Raw genomic sequence first — 21670 nt, forward strand, 5'->3', positions numbered from 1 at the left:
GCCTCGCCGGTGACGTCCCTGCTTTGGACACCGCAAACCCGAGACACTCGTCGGCCCGACCGCGCAGCGAGCGCCTCTCCCACCGCCCAGCCTCCCGCTGCTCTCCCCGGCGACCGCAGGCTGGGCGGGCGGTGCCGCGGTCCAGGCTGCCTCCGTCCCGCCGCCGCCGCAAACTTTCTTCCCGCGCCCTGACCGCCGCCGACCACGCCGGGGAGCGGCTCGGCCGTCAGCCGGCGCCTCGCCTCTCCTTGCCTCCTCGCTGCCCCCTCGCCCCGGCGCCGGACGGCGGCTCCTGCCCCAGCCGCGCCGCCACCGAGAAGGTGGGCGGTGGCCCCCGGGCAGGCGGAGGGTCCGCATGGCCGCTGCCAAGCCGGTGGGGAGCGCTGCTGCTGCCGCGCCGGTCCAGGGGCTGCCCTGAGCCGGGGCCCGGCGGCCGCCCGCGAGGATCGCCCTTCAGCGCGGCGCGATGTGGCCGGCCGGGGCTGGCGGCAGGGTGCCCTGCCCGCGGGACGCGGCGCTGCGGCGGGCGGCTTTCTCCGGGAACCTCTCGGCGCTGCCGTCCCACCTGGTGCCGAGCAGCAGGAGCGTCCGCGTCTTCATCAGCGCCAACCCCGAAGGTAACCCGGGCCCGGCGGGCCCCGCCGCTCCCCTCCGCCCGCCCCGCAGCTCCCCCTGCCGCCTGCAGCGGCCGCGCCGCTCCCCGGGCCGGGCCGGGCCGGGCCGCCGTGGCTTTTGCCGCTGCTCCCGGGCACCGCAGGGCATCCCCGCTCAGGTCGTCCTCGGCGGGGCCGAGACCGGTTCCTTGTGCCCCTCCGCAGCCGGCCCCGAGGGTGCGAGCGCGGGGAGCGAGTTAACGAGAGCGGGGCAGCTCCTCCTCGCCGCCGGGCACCGTGTGGGGCGGCGGGGCGGGGCGGGCGGTGTGGGGTACAGGGCGAGGCGGCAGTAGGGGGTGTGGAACAGGGTGGCAGCGCTTTGGGCGGTTCGATTTATTTGGTGTCGGATGAAACGGGATTTGGAGGCGCCGATGTACTCCGCTCCTGAAGTTTTATGACCCTAAAGGACAGGTCTAAAAGGCACCGGGTCGGGGGAGAGAAGGTGGGAGGGTGGTGTCTTTTTTGCGGTGTCGGAACAGCAGGGCACACGGGACACGGGGGGTCGGAACATGGAAACGATCTGCCTTTTAGCGAAGGGGAAGCTTTCCTGGGGGGACGTTTTGTGGAGCTCTCCTGGGGAGGCCGGTTAATAGAGTTCCCGATTGATTTCACAGCACAGTGAAAGCAGGTCTTAGCCGCTGAGGCTACAGCAAATATAATCCTTTGATCCCGGTCATACTCGGCTTCCAAGGAAGCCGGCACTGAAACCTGCAGTTTCAGCTTAATAAAGTCGGGATCGCATACTCGGTATCTGAACTAAATAGTCATCCTGCTACTTAAAGCTATTTTTAAAATTACCCTTTGATACGAGGAATTTGCATACATTCAGGAGGTGTCATTCCCACTCGTAACATTGAAGCTGCTGAAGCATATTCCCACTCGAAGCACGGAAACAATAAATTAAGCGTTCACACCTATGACATTTCTTGTCTGTAAAAATGAGCCCACGGTATTCACAATTCTCTTTCACACCACCACCCACTGCCTTCCCCCCCCAAACACTTCTAATTCAACAGTACTGCCACCTTCTATGCAAACATCAGAGGTCTGAAAACCATGCCTGAAATCACAGAAGACTTTAAATTTTGAAGTGAAAATTGTCTTGGCACTATTACTTATGGGAGTATGAGAAATAGTGTTCACATGCACAAAAATGGGCAAAGCACTCCCTTAAAGAATTCCCACACCTCCAGGTCTTCCAGGTTCCTCTCAGCGCAAGGAAACCCTCAGCTCTCACATCTGACAGCCCTGTGTGTTTAAAAAGATGCCATTCTTTAGAGAGAGCGTGAGAATGCTTGCGATTTATTGTTGCAATCTAAGGAAACGTATATAAATAGTGATAATCAGGAAAAAATGTTTATTTGGCTTTGGATTTCTGTCAGCATTGCCTTAACTGAAGTGCTCCATATTTGATGTGAACTGCATTTAAGATAGCTTGGTATGTTAGCTAGATATTTCCTAAAATATTAATAGCCAAAAAACTAAATTTATTCTAAAAGTTGAGGTTTGAAGCCCTATATAATCCATTTGCAAGGTTTTACCCTTGCATTGTTACTTGAAAAATTCAGCTTTAAAAAAAAACACAAACACTGAGAGAAAGAAAATAATTTTAAGGTTATTTACATTAGCTTCCTTGCAGACTCACATGGTCACAGCAGTTAATACTTCTCATGTCCAAAATTTTATCTGCAGCATGGCTCCTGCTTTATAAAATGACAGTATGGGACAGACATTTCAGAGTGGATACAGATTTTTATTATGAGCATCTAGGGACTGTAAATGATGAGAAACCATCATGACTATCAGTGATACTAGTAAAACAGAAGTATTGCTAACTGCATGTGACCTTAAAGAAAGTCTGCATGGATAAACAAGTAGCCTACAATGGCGCTTAGGTATCATCTGGTGGAGTACTTAGAAATGCCGTTGGCAAAATGCCTAGAAGAGTTCACAATGCAAGAGTTCTGGAAAGAGAGGTTAAACTCTTCCTACTTAGTAAACCATTCCAGCATATTTAAACCCTCAACCGCTATGTATATTTGCATGACCAAGGCCTTTTTTGGTATTTCTCAGCATTTCAGTACAGTTTATACCCATTTTTCTTTATGCAGAGCATTCCTGAAAGTGATGGGGAGTCCTCAGACTCACAGAAGTAGAACAGAATATTCCTGGCTGCACCCTGTACCTGTAGGAGCTGGGGTGACACTGAAGCCAAGGAATTAATCCTGCTACCAGTCACAAGAAAATTTTACCTGCAACTTGAAGTGTGCAAACTTGAAAGTAGTTTCCTTGAGTTATGTCAGTTTAATAAGTGTGTATTGGAGACCTCCGGCGAAACAGTGTTTGGTCTGTTCTTTACAAACATAGACTCATGGAATCATAGAATGGTTTGGATTGGAAGGGACCTTAATGATTGTGTAGTTCCAACCCCATGGCCGGGGACACCTTCCACTAGACCAGGTTGCTCAAAGCCCCATCCAGCCTGGCCTTGAACACTTCCAGGGATGGGGCGTCCACAGTCTTTAGTATGATCGAAATGTATTATGTTTTTATTATGCAAGTAGGAAAATGTTTTTTTATAAAACTTCTTACACAGACATCCCTGAAAAGAACAGTAAGTGACATCAGTGAGCATGGGTAATAGGCACAGAATTGCTTCATTTTAAAGGCTCTTGTTTTCTAGAGGAAATTTTGTAGATAAGTGAAACTGTATTTTCCCCTGACAATTATCTTGCTCAATTGGTATCAATTAATCAATCTTCATATCATTGAAGATGATTTGATCTTTAGAAACATTGAACTTGCTTTATTATTTGACTATAAATAAGTCTGTTTTCTCATTTTAGTAGGTATAAGCATGCATATTTTAAATACGTATTTTGTCTGAGAGAGGTTGAGGATTTTGCTTTAAATAATTAATTGGTTTTCTCAAAGTATTTGTGTTGCTTCAGAGTGATAAGGAAAGTAAGTTATATTCACCTGATTGTAATAAGTGCTTTTGCTGTTGCATGTAGAAATCTGTGGACTGTAACAGCAGTCAGTTAATGACAGTTTCTCTGCTGCTCAGCAGTGCCTGAATAGGTGCCTGTTATTAATATACATTTCATATTAAATACAACAGGTACCAACTTCCATACAGTCCCATTAAATGGAGCTGTGACATCAGCCCTATATAGGTTCAGAACATTCCAATGATTCCCATCACTACTTCAAACAGAAATTTATTTGAAATAGCAAAGTTTGCTATTTCAAGAAGTTATGTGGTGATATAAGGGCAATATTACAAGCCCTGCTTGAAACTGATGCCTTAATGAGAATTAGGAATTTGTCTTTAAAATGAGAACCTGTGAATTAGATCATACAGTCAGAATTCTGATAATTTTAAATTCTCTTGGCTTTTCTGATAGTGGGGAAGTTAGCTCTTTGCTAGGTCAACTTCAGGTCTTGTTATTGTTTTGATTAGTTAAGACATTGATAATTTTGCTTTTGGCTATGAAGGTGTCTTTCATATCTGTCATACAGTAGAGACAAACAAATGTATTGACGTGGGATATGTATAAAGCCAAATCCTATGCACAGGTGGTTCTATTGAAGACAGGATAATACCTTTATATAGCATATGAGCATGTTCTGACATAGATGGTGTTAGCCAGTCTTATCTCAAAGCGTAAGCAGGGTTGCATTTAGCACTTCACATGGTAAGGATGCTCCCCTTTCCATCCATTATTTCGGCTGCATACTGCTTACTGTTTACTGTCTTCTGTGCAGCACCTCTTCATGCTTCCTGAGTTCCAACACAGGACTGCTTTTATGGGATCTTGATACTTAACACTTTTTAGTCATTTCTCTGTGCAGCACCTCTACATACTTCCTAAGTTCCAACACAAGACTGCTTTTACGGGATGTTGACAGTTAATAGTTTTTAGCCACTTTTTTAGCCATTCAAGACATTTCTGTTATACAAACAGAAATAGTTGTGATGAGATCATGAGCAAGCTTTGTTTTAACAGCCATTATTAATACAGAAAGGCTATGTTCCTCACAGGTTTTATGTCTCCAGTACCCATTTTATTAAACTGTAAGCCCAACTACATATAAAAAACCTAACTAATCCTAGTTTTGACATGATTAACAATCTTAAGTATGAAAAGCTATATATACATGTAGGAATGTAAAATTAAGATCTTATTCTAATAGAAGATAGTGCCACTACTTTAATGCCTCTGTTGTACAAGCACTGTATAAACCTAACCTGGATGTCTGGAACTTCACCAGCTTCTCCATAGATTGCCTGAGTGAGATTTCCTTATCTTACACTATGGAATGAATTTCAGTTTTCTTCAGTGATTGTTCAACTTAGTTTATTTCCATTGACATACATCATCCCAAGCATTGTATTAATTTGAAAAACACTCAATTCTAATAAAGTACTAATGTCTGATGTCAAATTTATGTATTTTCTCATGATACAGAGAGCAAAATTCTCACCTGCAATTAGTTTTGCTGAATAGAAAAGGATTATTCCTATAAATAGTGATTGCAGAAATTGGTCTTAACGATGTTTTTGTTTGGACCTATTGTTGCAGGCTGCTTGCAGGAATTACATGCATTTTTACGCATGTTGATGTACATGTGAAAGAAAAAGTTATGTGCATTTGTAGTGTGGTGCTACTGAACATGAGGGTGGATAACTTAACAGATGAAGAATTATGACTGCTTTAATTCTAAAGTTATTGCCATATGCAATAAAAGAAAGCTAGAATCTTACATTTGTAGCATGTTCCAGGTGTATTGTATTATTTTTATCTGAAATGTTGTTTCCATTAAGAAAAATGTAATTGAGGAAATATTAATGTACAAAAATACTCAGAAGCCAGAATAATGCTTAGTTAATGACAGTCCATTTTGGTCAGCCCCAAAATACCATATGGTGTCCCTACTTGGATACATTGCATGAAGATCTTTTTATAAAGACAATTTTATATAATCTGGGTGGAATTTATTCCTTAGCTAAAGGGAAACACAGATGTTCAAGTGTATGAAATTGCAAGGGAGGTGTTGCGGAGATGTGGAGACAAATAACTCCAAGACTTTTTTTATGCTAAGTGTTAGTTCTGGTTACCTAACTTTATACCTATTTATGGTTTTACGTGACGCACATCACTGTAGTGTTTAAGATCTACAAACTAAGCTACGCTTGGGGAAAAAAATAAGTTAAATAATTTTAGAAATAAAGCTGAGTATCTTATCTGGGAGAGCAACATGGTTCAAGTACATGAGTTTGGTGTGGGCCTTGGTTTGAAATATGTCTTATTTCAGGAGGCCCAGAGGTCAGAGATACCTACAGTTCATCACGCTGGACAGAAGCCTGCCATTTTCAGTATTTCTGCCTCTATGCAAAGTTTTCTCTCTTCATCTTGTGCCACAGAACAACTCTGTTGTTACTATTGTAGAGCAGAAGGCAAGATCTGACTCTCCATGAAACTGTAGGACCAAGTCTTATGGAGGCTTTAACTTTCTTTGAAAGGCAGGGCTGGTACGTCTCAAGCAGAACCAGTACAAGATGAGCTTTTGTCAAGCAGATCCTGAAGCCTTTATTCTTGTTAGACAAAACGACTGATTTGGGCTAGGATGGAGACTGAATTGAAATTTATTCTGCCAGGCAGATAAACTTGAGAAACTGTTGATAAACTGCATGAGAAGAACTTCTCTTTATGTCCCTTGTTCTTTTTGTGGGTTCTTTGCTTAGTCTGGGGGCTGGGCTAAGGATTTGCTCACATACTGAAAAGATGGGATGTGTATTTGGGGAATAAGACTAAGATCAAGAGATGTGGGATTCTTTTTTAGTAAAACAGTAATCTATTTAAGTTTTTGGTTTTGTTCTTTTGTCTTGTTATTAAAAAATAAGAAAAATTACCTGAAACCCAGTCACCTTCCTGCTAAGCAGCATCTGAAATTATCAGCTCCAAAAGTTTGGATTAGTTATTTATCCTATCTACTTAAAAAGCAGCACTTGAAATTTTTAACCACATGACTATTCTTTTTTAATTAAAAAAAATAAATTAGAAATATGTATGTACACACACATGCTCATACACACCCAAGTTATGTAAAATAGTACAAACTGTATAAAATGTTATAAATGGATTTATAAAACTCATAGGCTGTTTTCAAACTTGCTGTTCAGACGCCTTGTGAGAACTGAGTGTTCATGTTCAAAGGGCATCACAGAAGGTTGTAATTCTAGCATTACTGAAGAACAGCCTAGGTCTTGTTAAATGCTTTTGTAAAAGCTTTACAGAGGAGTTGAGATTTTATCCACAAGTATACTTGTAAACATTCAGGGTTGTATGCACCTGCAGCTTAGGTTCTGTGACTTTTTCCTTAGTATTGGAGAAATACTGTTAAAACAGAGCAGAACCTACAAGTTCTTTTCTTCCTTTGTAACTTTGCAAATATCTCATTGTTTCTTCAGATGTGTCTGCACACTAGACTGTATATACATAAGTATATACAGGTGTATATACATAAGTATAAATGTATGTATCTTTTTATTAAAATAGAAATACAGAGCAGTCAGGATGTACATGGGACACTGGAGCATGGATTGTTCTTGTGCAGACTGGCCACGCTTTTAATGACAAAGAGGAGCTGGAGGCCCCTGTACTCTTGACACAGTTTCTTAGTACAGTGAGGGACAATGAAACACTTGTGCAAATTCCATGTGATACTAATTTCTCAAATAATATGATAGATGATGGACAGCAGTAGTATTGAGTTGAGGCCTTATTGTGAATTATTCCTTCAGCAAGGTGTGAGACCACGTTTGAGAGACAGCACAGTGCAAGGCAGCTTTACAATCAGTGCATCAACACAGAAGGGCTACTTTCTTGCCCGATCAAGGACAGCGGGATGACCTCTCAGCTGAACCACATTCTACTGCACAGCAAACTAAAGAGGATTTCTGAGGCTGTGTTCCAAGGAGACCATGCGTATTTGGTGGTGGGATTTCTGTAATCACATTAAGAACAGTGTAGTACAAAGGGTACATAACTTGGCATCCTGTCTCTAAGCTTATTGCAAAGAAATAACTCCTTTTAAGAAACTTACACTGTGTGGGCATATGCATGTGTCCACAGATGTGTAAATACCTAAGAGAAAATCCTACATTAGACTTTCAGGTTTTGGGGAATTTTAAAATACTGATCACAGAAAGAGAACTTTTGATCAAGGAATTCCTAAACTTCTAATTCAAGATATGAGGGCAGTGCCTGAGCTGCGGTTTTTTGTCAGCTGAAATTTTGTTGCATTTTCTTCTGCTGAAAGACTGTTTCATAATAAGATGTCCTTTCAGGCAACAGTAATAATACGTTAGTAATACTTAGCTAGCAGTAATTTGGGGTTTTAATGTATTGAAGGTGGTAGATATAAATATAATGTAGTCATAGATAGTTGTGTGTATGGAATACAAAGAAATGTGGCAGTTTTTAATATAGGCAGCGCTGTTCAAGAAAATTGCTTTATCCCCTTACTGGAATTTTAATTACAGAAAGATAATAATAGATGGAATTAGAAAAACAAATTTAATCATAGTTTTGCAAGTGCAGCTCTAAAGTAACTCCACTGGCCTGATGCTACTCTTACTAATATAGATGTTGTATTATAGAGAGGCTTTTACTTACAAAATTTTTAGTCAAAAGCAGAATAGTGTAAAATCACAGGTAGCCAAAGACAAGGAATGTAACAAGGTAAAGAGGAAAGAGCCCCAAGTCTGCCCCGAGGTGCAGGGTGCCATGTGCAGGCTCCTGTGTTGAGCAAGATGTACCGCATGCACCTCTTGTAAGCCACCTGATCACTACCATAATTACATGCTTGCCTCTACCTTTGACCTGGCCTTAAGCTTCCATATAAGCGTCTGCTGTTGCCCATTGTTGAAGACAAGACAGTATGCTGGACAGACTTTATGCCTGAGCAGCTACAGTCACTCTTGTACAGGATCCGGATGCAGAGAAAAAAAAGTCACCTCTACAGACTATATTTAGCAGGATGTCCAAAATACACTTAGTGCCAGAAACTGGAAAGACTAGCAAATGGCAGGACTTCCACACTGGACTTAATCCAGAGACATTCTGTTTTTAAGTATCAGTCATTGGGACTGATCAGATAGCTGAACAGATCAAACTGTCAGAGCCTGACAGATACTCTTGTACCACCTACTCCTAGTGTTTGCTTGGGGTGGCATGGCTACAATCTTCAGTGTAGTAACATGCCTCTGTGGTATGAGTAAAAACTCAAAAATGTTTATTAATAGAGTACTTTCACCATCTCATCCATGCCTTACAGATCTCCAGCTTTGTCCTCCAACTTTTTGTTACCTGAATCAGGTGTTGAGACGTACAGTTATTATAGCATGTGTGTGATACATAGCAGTGTCATTTGTAAAATTATTATTTAGAGTCTTTATTTAGTAACCTTTTACCAAACACTAAGATTAAATGAGCATTAATGACTAAGAGCCGTATCTGGACAGCTTCAGTTTCAGAGAGCTCCCCTACTGTAGTGTTTGCTATTGGCGGGCATTTCTGCAGCCTAGGCCCTTTGATATGTTCATATAATTAAACCGTATTTGCATTTCTTAGAAGCTGCAGCACTTGATAAAAGTACAAAACAGCCATTCAGAGGCATATAGAAGTTTAAAGTTAAAAATCATTGGCAAAATAAATGTCTTTTCCAAACCCTCAAAAAATCTCTTTTAGCATAGTAGTTTCAATGTACATTATCTGTTAGTATTGTTTGTGTTGTACAGGGTTGATGCAATGCAATTGACCATGCAATGTAGGAAAAAATGACTGGTACTTCAGAGTATATGTAACAGAAGTCCTGATGCTGCCTGAGCTTACACTCAATGTTTATTCACAGACGATCTCACTGACTGGATTTTATTAGATTAAGGTTACTTTTAAATGATTGAAAACCATTGAGTAACCATGTGGGTTTAATACTTTTAGATGAGAGGAGTTATCTGTATTTGCAGAGTTGTGCACATCAGCTCTTACATGCAAGATAAATGAGAATCAAATGCAGTAAAATCGGAGTTAGTGAGTTAGAGCAAAGGAGCTCAGTACTCCTCTGACCTTGGCAGTTTCATATGTGAAAGAATGATGAAAGAATAAGAGATCACAATAGGGGAAGAATGATAATGATATATGTATTTAATAATCTATGGGGTCCTTTGCTTCCATGAATTTGTCTAGTTGCTTTACTAGTTAATCAATAGTCTTTGTACTGTAACAACCTCTCCAAGTCCTGAGATAGATTATTGCCCAGTGAAATGCCTAATCCTGCTAACTTCAGTAGGAATTTCGTATGAACAAGACCATGTGCATTCACCCAAAGAAGAGATCTCAAAAAACAGAAGTGGAAATATCTGTGGAGTAGCAGTACCTAAAAGCAGATCTACCTAAAAGAGTAACTTTATCCAAAGTCATCATCATAATGATCAATTTTTGTCTATCACTATAGAGGCTAACTGTGAAGATCTAGTTATATCTAAATGTCCTTATTTTTATGGGGTTGTTAAAACTGAGCCATATTAAGAAATAAAGACATTACAGTATTCAGTAATCTAAGGAGCCCAACGTATGGAGTCTAAAGGAGTCCAGTGTGTCATACAGGACTCTAATCTGAGGTTTATGTTATTACCAAGAAGTTTCCACACCTAATTATGCCAGCATGACGCATCTAGAGAATCTTCCTTTACTCTCACGATCAAACATAACATAAATCATGTATGACTGCTTGATAAGTGATTTTTTTGAAAAGGAAAGACTTAATCTTTTTTTTTCTTTTCATATCTACTGATGTTTAATAAAGGCCCCACAAATTCTAGAAAAGATATCAAAACAAATATATTTTCTTACTTGGTAATAGTCCTGGTGGCTGGATTCATAGTCTGTACTGTTCTGGCAAGAAAGAGTAATTTGTTCTGAAGAAAATGCCTATTTTTCTCCATCATCTTCCACCCTATAGTATTCCTGATAGCTCAGACACTGAGAGGAGTGAGCAGTGTGTCTTGATTCTCTATTCCTGTGGTTACTGAAAAACACTAGGAAAATTATAAAATCATATTATTGTTTGATAATGGCCTTGATTTACTTACATACTTATTGGGTTACATTTAACTGTGATCAAGAATTACGCAATGCTCTTGAAGCAAGTTATTGAAGCATTCCTGTTTACATGATCCCTAATTTGATGTATCAAGACACTAGCAAAGTTCATATGATGATTTACTTTGAAAAGCAAGTAGTTTACAACATGGGATTATAAAGAATTAACTAATCTATGGTTAGCAAAAAGAATGTCATTGAGTTACAATTTAAACCACAGCCACAAATTTATGTGGCTGTAACAGAGGACTATGGGACCTCAGGCAGTTATTTCATTAATCTGTTGTTTATATTAGTGCAAATCACAGACTGGAAGGCTGGAAGGGACCTCTTTGATGCCTCTGCATCTGTCCTCCTTTCTGAAGCAGGATCAAACATGTGTGTGCCACTCCTGACATAAGGTTGTCTAGCTCTTGATGAGCTGTGTCCAAACCAGTTAAGAAAATACACAGGAAAGCAGACTGTACAGCATACTGCTAGGGCTTACAGCAACATACACAGACACAAAATAAGTTCATTCATCAATAAAAATTACCAAAGGCAAAAACTTCCCTGAAAATTTCCCTGCTTAGAATGAATTTCGTTGACTATCACTAATGTATGTCATTATTCATAAATGTCTCAAATCCCGTTAATGCCTCTTCATCCTTTTACTATGATAGGAAACTGATATATCCATCCATGCAAAAGACAGATAATACAAAGCAGTAAACTCCCATAAAGAATATTTTACCATGGATATTTGTCCTGCAATGGCCTGTGTGTTTCAGGATAAGCTTTCCTGCTAATGAGGCATTTATAAAGTGTCTAATAGCTCATGTTACAGCTTTTCCTTTGGGGCTTTATTTATGACTGGTATGAGTAATCCCAGGAGGGAAATCATGTAAATATTACAGGATTTCTCTTAGTTATCTGCTAATTTACTCTCATGTAGGGTATTCATTATATTTGAGATTAATATCATTTGGTCAAATTTGTTTAATGTCAGTCAATGAATTACAAAATATTTTTCAAAAGAGAACAGAAGACATGTAGAAGACACAGATGATCATTCATTCCTCCTTTCTTTAGAAAACAGAGTTAAATGCAAATTATATCCTTACATTCCACCTGTTTTAATTCTGAATGTTCTATTTTATACTTTCTGTAATCAACCATAGAATCATAGAAGCAACTAGATTGGGAAAGACCTTTAAGATCATCAAGTCCAACCACTACCCCAGGACTACCAAGGCCACCACTAAATCATATCACTGAGGGCCTCATCTACACAGTTTTTGAACATTTTCAGACAGTGATTCCACCACTTCCCTGAGCAGCCTGTTCCAATACCAGACCACCCTCTCTGTGAAGAAATTTTTCCTAATATCCAACCTAAACCTCCCCTGGTGCAGTTTGAGGCTGTTACCTCTTGTCCTATCACTTGTGACTTGGGAGAAGAGACTGACTTCCACCTCACTACAATCTCCTTTCAGGTAGTTGTAGAGAGCAGTACGGTCCCCCTTGAGCCTTCTCTTCTCCAGACTAAACAATCAAACCATGTAAAATAAACAACTGAGAAACTAAACCACTAAGCAATCAAACCATATATAATAAACAACTGAAAAACTAAGCCAAGTATAATACTATAAGTTAAGCAATTCCATTGCTGGTGTATTGTTCCAGTGTTAATACCACAGTCATCTCCACATAGTCATTATGTAAATTGAAAATTGTTTCAAATAAGAAAATTTAGATCCCCAGTTGGGGATTCAGTTGTAGGTCTGGAAGATAAAAGATGGCTTGCACATCTTTTCATCTATTCTGTGGCCAAGGGACAAATATCTTCACAGGCACTGAGACAGACTGATAGTGTCTGGCAGTGCAAGAAATGGAAATGCAGCTAGACATTTTCTACACTGCTACTGAGAGTATACTGTCATAGAAGATCTTTATCCTCCTTTAAAGGTAATTGTAAATCATTGGGTAACACTATTGTGAAAATAAGAGGAAAGAGTTGTGGAAGATAGCTAAAGTCATTTGCAAGTACTAAATTGGAAGACAGTCTGTAGTTCAGTCACTGACTGATTAAATTCTTATGCCAGTTCTGGCAGTTCTTCAAATACTATTTGCTGTATCACACTGGTGAAAGATATTTGTGAGAAACTGAAAGTAGTTGTTTCAATTACATCAGCTTCTCGAATGCAGCAAGTTACTAGAACGTGTCCTTTTTCGATTACTAACTCCTCAAGATGGTTAAACTGCAAATTTACTATTACCTTGATATATATAATCAAGCAAATGTGGTTAGCAAACAGAAAAATGAAACCTGGAACAAGAAAACAATATCTAATAATATCAAGGCATCAGAAGAATATTTGACTCATAAAAGCAGATACATTCTAGAATTTATTAAAAATGGCCTTTTCAACTGTATTATATAAACTTCACTAAAAATAATGCTTAGATGAATCATTGGAATTGGAAAGGGTAAGGGAGAACGGAGGTAAGATAAATCACTTCCTTTCCATGTCAATCACTGTTTTCCTCTCAGACGTTACATAATCCATCAAAATGAGCCAGTTTTATGAATTATGTGGTTATGTTCAGTGACTTCTAGTGCAGACCCCACCTGGAATTATCAATTTTAACATTGTTGTACTGCAGTGCGTGTAAGTGGGTGGTTGTAGCTAGGTAGAAGTTGTCTGGTGGTATGTGAAATAGTCCTCTTGCAGCTGCTCTCCTTCGCTGAGATTGTCACGTACTTTCTTCATCTTTGATAGCTGTTTCTACAGCAGCCAAAAACTATTCTGACTGTGCAGTGGTGTTATTTAATAGTCCTCTCCATTTAGCATCAAGAAAAAAAAAGTCTGTTGCAAAGAAAAACTATTGATGCAGACTTACTGCACTGAAGCAAGCAGCACCTTTCACTTCTTCTGTGGGTGTCTCTGCACACCCACAAATGTCATGTTTAACACTTTTTCATCTGCTGGCATTAAAGTCCTCTACATCTTTCACCTGAAGCCCATACAGTAAGCTGCATTTATCAGTCATGCTTTCCAGCTGGCCTAACTGACTTCAGCAGTTTTATAGTGTTGCAAACCGTGGCCATGTTCCATCAGACTTAAGGAAGAATACGACCTGGACTAGAGCTTTGTGACTTGTGAACTTAAACAGAACATTTAGAGGAGAGAAGGGCAACCTTACCAGAGAGCCAACAGTGCTTGCAGAGCTCTTCCGTAGCTTTGCAGCACTGCCAGATGTAAAGTCACATAGGAGTGTTTATTGGAGTTTCTTCAGAACACGGTGTATTTAATGGGCCTGTGCCGGCCTGTACTGTGAAATACATGTGCTTTTATGAGCCCTGCTTTCTCATGTTTTTTTATGACCTACCTCTGCTTATGCCTTCTCAAAACCTATAATATACTACTTTGCTGGCTTCCAGCACTTGAATCTGCAGTTCAGTTGGAGGCAGAATGTCTGTGACATCCCATTTCTTTATTGATTGCCACTCCCTCATTACCTCAAGTGCTTTAGTAGCATGCTCTGATTGTTTTCTCTTTGGTCTAGTGATGTCAGAAAAAAAAAAAAGTAGAGCTACTGCAGTATATACAACTTAATTGTTAAAACATTTTCTAGCGTTGTACAGCTTTTTTTTCTGCTTTCTAGATAATTCCACAAGTTTTTGAAATGTGAGTTGACACCTCTAGATGAACTACTAGAATTTTGGCACATGTCTTTTGTACTGCAGTGGCCCTTTTTATGTCTTCTGTTACACATTTTTTTCACAGCTCAGTCAGGAGTCCTCTTTTAGATTTCACAAGAAGTTTTTCTTTCATATTAGTTTTGATTATTAGTTGCAAATTCTTGTCTTTGTGGGCTTTGCTCTTTTCCAGTTCTTAGTTGTAATAAGCTCTGGTGTTGTGCAGAGATAATTTTCAGATTTAATTTTGGTGTCTCTAAATGTGCTGCATCTTCAGTTTCTCCTGTCACATCATTTAATTGTGTAACAATAATTGTTTGTGAATTGTCATGTTTTCAAGAGCTTTTCCTAGGTTGTTTTATTAAATGAAAGAATTAGATTTTGTTGAATTCTTCCACTTATGCAGTTTGCAGAATGCAAAATTCTCTGCCTGTAGAGATTTTGCCTTCAACCCATGGTGCTGCCAAAGCTCCCACTGTGCACTGGCATTTGCATTTGCAGTGATTGCCACATATCATAGTCAAGGGACGCAAGGATGCGTAGGTCCCAGTCTGCAATCTAGGGACCATTTGCGGGATTGGCAAAGGATTCTGAGTCAACTCAACTCTTCCTTTTTTCTTCAGGAACTTCTGCATGTAATGGTGCTGTGCTCCCAAGGGATAATGTGAGGTTATTTATTAGGATACATTATGAGATAAAATTCTGCATCAGAGTCCTCACCCGGACCATACCCACTAGATTCAGTGAGTATGTAGTGTTTGTTTATTAATTTATTTATGGATTGAAGGATTTCATCCAAACTGTGGAAGACAGTAAGCCATCAAAAGTTTTTTGGGTTTCAATACGAGCCACAAATGTAGACCTTCAATCTGCTGAGATTAACAGATCTTTCCATTTTAACATCACCAACCTTTGGATCAGACTTGAAATTTGTTTCATGTAAGGATAGTGTACACATAATGAAACTCAGATCTCTCAGAAACCAAGATTTGTTTGAAATTGTAAACACAATCATGAGTGAATAATGAAAATTTGAATCTCGGTATTTGCTTTTCCCTCTGTCAAGTCAGTTCCATACTGATATTTCCCCTAAATTCTGTATTTTAACCTGGGTCTTGTCCCCTTTGATTTTACTAGTCGCCTCATTGATAACTGGGTGTTATTGGTAAGCCAATAGGTGGCACTGGTTAATCATGTTAACAGTCAAGATGCAGAATATTGTTTAAGCATGATATCACTGTGAAATGTGGCCAGTTATTAAACATTATAATTAAAAAAATAAGAAATACATATCCTGTATGTGTTGTTTTAAATCTGTCATCTTATAGAACTGAGAGTAGGGAAAACTTCAGAGAAATCAGTTTTAAAACTACATCTCTTTAAATTGGATATTGCTTGATTTGGCGCTAATATAGAATTATTGCTGCAACTAGAACTTTTAGGCTTATAATTATGTCCTACATTTTGAATCCTGGCTCAGGTAGCTGGGTCTTTTACTTTGCTAATGTGTTTGTTTAAATGTTCTAGTGTAGACCACAAAGGCACATCCTGTCATTCCTTCACAACTGAGAGACACAGCATTACTTACTATTTAATGTTATTTTTCATTATTACTTCTGGCTTTCATGCCAAGCGTGAAAGCCCATTGCTTTGGGCTCAAATGCTCAGCCCACTGTTGTTGGGTTGTTGGTTTTTTTAAGCACTGAGAAGATTGAGGAGAGGGAGATGTCACCAATGTTGTTACGCAATAGTCTGGTGGCTATAGCACTAACATCTGAGCTGAAGAACTGCAGTCTACATCCTCCCTAGTCCAGCAGAGTCAAGCACACTTTGTGCACATCTCATGATCACCGTAGGCTGGGAGAGGACACAGCTGTATACATCACAGTAATCTTGCACTATTTTGCTAGTCAGAATTTATTTGGGGGGTTACTAGACTTTATAGGGTTTAATTTAATTAATGAATGGCCTTCAGTCTGTCCAGTTTCTCACTTGCCTTCCATAGAGAGCTGGTAGAGACCGCAATGTTGGCAGTGCTGTTTGGGGACGGGACACTGGAAGAAGTGAGCCAAACCTACGTGTTGCCATTCCTAGTCTACCTAAGTAGAGTCTTGGGAAGCTCTGGATGCTTATTCTAATGCTCTCTACTCACAGAAACTCCAAAGGAAGGAAATGACAAGTCTATGGATTTAATTTTCTAGGAAGGCAAGGGTACTAGGTAGCTCAAGTCATTTCTGCTTTTATTACCAGCTACATAGAATCATAGAATGGTTTGGGTTGGAAAGGGACTAAAGATCATCTAATTCCAACCCCCCTGCCATGGGCAGGGACACCTCACGCTAGACCATGTCACCCAAGGCTCTGTCCAGCCTTGCCTTGAACACTGCCAGAGATGGAGCATTTACCACTTCTTTGGGCAGCCTGTTCCAGTGCCTCACCACCCTCACAGTCAAGGACTTCTTTCTTATATCTAACCCTTCCCCCTGCTTAAGTTTAAACCCATTACCCCTTGTCCTATCACTGTCGTCCCTGATGAAGAGTCCTTCTCTGGCATCCTTGTAGGGCCCCCTTTAGATACTGGAGGGCTGTTATGATTCAGACTCATTGCTTGCAAAGTGCTCTGAGACTCTCAGATGAAAAGCACTATAGAAGTGCAAATTGCTTATTATTATGGTATTATTTTCAGACACAAGGTTTCCATAATATTTAGGGACATTTGTTACCTTCTAGTATTCAAAGTTTTTAGTAGCAGGGGTAATAGACAATACTACTGTGTATTACTAGTAAAAAGGGCAGTTTAAAAGGAATAATTTAGTTGAATAGTTGTTATGTGACAAGAAAGTACTATCACTGAGAGGCTGGCAGCCAGTTCCTTACTTGGTTTCGCTGCTAAGTAATTACTTATTTGCCTCATATCCTCAGATAATTCAAGCGCAGAGATCCCCACTGCAGTTAATAGACAATGGACAATGGTTAGAAAATACCCGTATTTTTTAATATTGTAATGCATTTTAAAAAATCCTGTGGCAGGAGGCTGTCCTGCCCATCCCTGACCTGTGAGCATTTGGAATACTTAAAGCAAATAGCTGGGTGTCTTCGTGGATTCAGGACTAGATTAGAAATGCTCTGCTCATTCAGGGCTTCTATATGCATGAGAGACTCCAACATTATGTGTTAATAAACATTACCTATGTGCATTTTGTACAGGAGACTAAGGCTAAGCTAGCAGAGAAGTAGGTCGTGAAAGAGGTGAGGTCAAGACCCCCAGGAAGCTTCTGTCCTGACCCACTGTAAAGCACAGGAACATCAAGAATGGGGGAAGATACAGAAATTGTTCTGTGCATACAAGGAGCTGCTCTTTCCTGGGTGATGGGCTGGAGCTGAAACCTGCAGGCAGCTCTCTGGCCCCATATCGCATTTATTTCTGTGATGCCTCGAACAGCTACAAGGGTAGCTTTTCTTTTGGTGTTCTTCTATTTCTGCCTTCGTTCTTCTAGGTTCAGCTGCCTGCCTCAACCTGTTACGTCAGTCAAGTTTTCCTGCCAGCGCCTGTGAGCTGGGTACTGCAGTGTTCCTCTGTCAGTCAAAGAGGGGCAGTGCAAACACCCTTCCTGTTTAGGATTTTCCCTGCTAGAGGGCCTTAGCTTGCATCATGCATGGGTAAGGTTACTTGTGGGTTACATTTCTGTGAACAGACTGTCAAATTGAATGTGCTGCTTATTTGAGATTGTTGAGTGGGGCTCACTGTCCACACACTGGCACCCCCTGCACAACACACAGTAGCAGGATGGGGCTGAGCAACTGCCTTATTCAGCTGCATCAAGCCATAGTTGAATAAGACTCCGTGTGACTGCAGCCTAAATGCATGGAAGAGCCATTCGCATCACTGCCACCAGTACGGCCAGACCAGTATGACCACCAGCACGAAGAGGAACTATTTGGTCTTAGGGCAGAATAACTGATGTTTAAAAATGGGCAATTTCCATTGAGCTTCCATGTTAACTCTTTCTGTTCACTTGAATATGTGCTTTGAAATGTTCTTTATCTAGGCTATTTTCCATAAGTTATTTTATCCTGGAAATTAATGTTTGGCAACTGTTTGTAAATACACATCATCAGTTTAATAACACAGGAATGTAAAATGTGCTTTCCCTATTAAAATAAGTGACTTTAATAGCAGAACAGCTTGTATTTGAAGGTCAGATTCTGGCGTGGAAATAGTTCATGCTGAGAAGCAGCACCTTGGAGTACTCTAATGAAAACTGGCAGTGATTTGACTGAGCTACAAGCCTTCAGAAATCACACCTCACCCAAACAGTTGTGTTTAAACAGTGATTGCCTATTACTTGGCAGAAAGGCTATAAATGCCTATGTGGCTATTTCATTTCAGTCCTCAGCATTACGCTGGGAATGCCTGGGGAGGAGATCTGCATTCTAGTCAGTTCAAAGTGTAGGGCTGGGCAGGACAGCGTGGTTATGGAACACGCTTAGGAAGTAAATATCCACAAGAGCTGCCACTGGAAGATGTGTGTTCAGCAAGTCACTGCCTTGCTCAAGGCTGGCTGGTTTTGGTTTCACTTAATATTGGACACATGTTTATGATTGGGTTTGTGGGTTTTTTTTGTCCTAATGTTTTTGCAGATGTAGTTTCATTCTCACAGTTTATTGTAGGCTGTCATTTGGATTTCAGAGTATCAGAATTAAGGAGCTGTATGAAGCTCATCTCATAGCTACTCCCTCATTTTGTCTGCTAGAAAAATGTCATTTAGTTAATCCATTCATCTGCAGCAGCAGCCTGGAAGGTCGACTTTGCCTGTGTGACACAGTTGTTGTTAGGATCTGCCAGCTTCACAGATTTGCTGTCACTGTAAATCAGGTTAAATTCATTTAATTAAACCAGCTTATCTGCCATCCATACTAATTACTGTAGTTATTCTTAACTACATGCACTTCTGTTTCCTTGAAGTTTCATAACTTGTTACAAATACAGGAATTCTTAAAATTCATTAATATAAGCACCAGACTCAAATTCGAATTAGGTAAGAACATTCCATTAGCTTTGGAGGTAGGAATAAAAGTACAGGGTAGGTATGCTGAGCGTCTTATCCAGAACACAGTTGTAGTTCAAGGAATGTTTTATCTATTTCATTTATAAGCTGTTAGGAATGTAGCACTACTCTTGCAGTGTGTTGTTTAATTTTCTGAACAAGACTCTACAAGTTATGCTGCAGGGAACAGAATAGTGTTCTAAAACTAGAGCCAGTGGGGGTCTGCAGTGTAAATCCTATGGGCATAAATGGAAAGAAGCAGAATATCTATTGTATGCCTCAGAAAATATATTTCCCATTTATCATTTAATTGTGTTTAATCTTATCTTATGCCCTTTTCCAATATTCTTTTTTTCGTTCCTGAAACTTAGCCTATATAATTCCCTCATAAGACTGTTCTGTCTGCTGTCACATTGATCATTTAAGTAACTGCTAACAGTATATGTGAAAGGTTGCTTCCTTAATAACAAAGCTATAGTTGTGATTAATTTCCATTTTTCTAAATTTTTAGTTTAGGTTTAGTTCAGTAACTCAGTAGTAAGTTGGTTTTCAACAGAGTTTATTCTGCTCAGTCGTGAAGGTAGGATGCTTTGTGTTTTCATAGACTTTCATGCCAAAATTAACCTGTATTAAGGCAAAAAGGCAGAATATATAGATTGATCTAAGGGCCTCAGGTACTGTGAAGGAGTAAAAAAAAAGGTGAAGTATTTCAAGTGAAGCAAAGTATGCAGGTAGCTTTTATCTAAAGGTACAGCAACACTGTGCAGAAAATGAATCCAAGCTAGCAAAGAGAAAAGTTGCTTTGGAGCCAGAATAATACTGCTGCATAAGCACAGTGCAACCCTCTGGCTAATTAGTTTTGTTAGCTGTGTACTAAATTCTATAAGAAAAGCTTGACTTAGGCACTAAAGCATAAGAGAAAATTAATGACTGTGGATCCTAAGAAGAGAGCAACTCATCCGTCCCTTACGTACTAACTCAGGCAGCTCTAGGCTGGGAGCTCTGTTTTTGCGCTCCATACCTAAATATTTGTGCGATATGTCTGTATTCATTCAGATCTGGAGTACACTTCTGAGGTGAATCTCTTGATTGTCACTATCTAATATACTGTGACTCAAATCATAGAGCAGTCATGGTGTACATGTACAGGGCTCCTTTTGGATGAAAAATGGGAAGATAACTCCAGGTGGTAAAGTACTGGAACAGGTTGCCAAGAGAGGTGGTGGATGCGCCATCCCTGGAGACGTTCAAGGCCAGGCTCGATGTGGTTTTGGGCAACCTGATCTAGTTTTAAATGTCCCTGCTTGCTTGCATGGGGTTGGACTAGATGACTTTTGAAGGGCTCTTCCAATTCAAACTATTTTATGATTCTGTGATTCTATGATCTCACCTAATGCACTCCAAATGTTTGAGGGGGTTGAGCCTAATCCAAAGTAAAATCCCTTAAACACATATGGCATGGACATTGGGTCCTTGGCACCAGCTATTTTACTCTACAGTTTTGCTCCTACTGGCCCAACACAGGAGCAAAAGTCTTTCCAGGCACTGTATAAGGAGCCTGGATGAGTAAGCCAAACCTACAGGTTCTTATGAGAGACAGGGTCACTGCTGGTTGCAAGGAGGCTTAGGAGGTCATCTAGGCTAATGTCCTCTAAGTGGGAGGGAGTATTAGTGCTGCCAACAGTAACTTGGTCAACTGTGAACTTGTCTAGTTGAGTCTTGAATAGCTCCAAGGTCAGAGGAGCCTCTCCTAGGCCCAGCCATAACTTCCCACGCTGTAGTACGTTGTCATTGCCTTTGTTGCACTGTTTGTTACTGCCCCAAAGAGCTTGACTCTGTAATCTCTGTTAAGTGCCTTACAAGTGTTTGCAGGCTGTGACTAGGTCCCGCTTCTGTTCTTCACTACAACTAAACAAACCCAGATTCCTCAATCTCTTCTTGTAGGCCATGTGCTCTTGTCCCCTGACCGTCTCAGCAGCTTCTCCAGTTTCCTCCTCATCCTCCTGATTTGGGGTGCCCAGAGCTGGGTACAGCACTCCTAATGCAGCCTCCTCAGTGCAAGGGAGAGGAAGGTAGTAACTTCCTGAGAGGTGAGGAGAGAGAGGGTGAGGCCACACT

The 21670-nt window shown here is 40.5% G+C and overlaps 1 protein-coding gene across 1 annotated transcript in view; it reads left to right on the forward strand.

Moving 5' to 3' along the window:
* Positions 1-429: 429 nt before the first annotated feature.
* The window catches only part of NWD2 (NACHT and WD repeat domain containing 2), a 59935-nt gene continuing 38694 nt past the window's right edge, over positions 430-21670 (forward strand). The window contains exon 1 of the mRNA XM_062618780.1: positions 430-617. Coding sequence (XP_062474764.1) covers positions 467-617 — 151 coding nt within the window. The 5' untranslated portion in view covers positions 430-466. The remainder of the gene's footprint in view (positions 618-21670) is intronic.

This window comes from Pezoporus occidentalis, unplaced genomic scaffold, assembly GCF_034315485.1.
Source record: "Pezoporus occidentalis ecotype Australia unplaced genomic scaffold, CSIRO_AGI_Poc_V1 ctg203, whole genome shotgun sequence".
NCBI classification, from domain to species: Eukaryota; Metazoa; Chordata; class Aves; order Psittaciformes; family Psittacidae; genus Pezoporus; species Pezoporus occidentalis.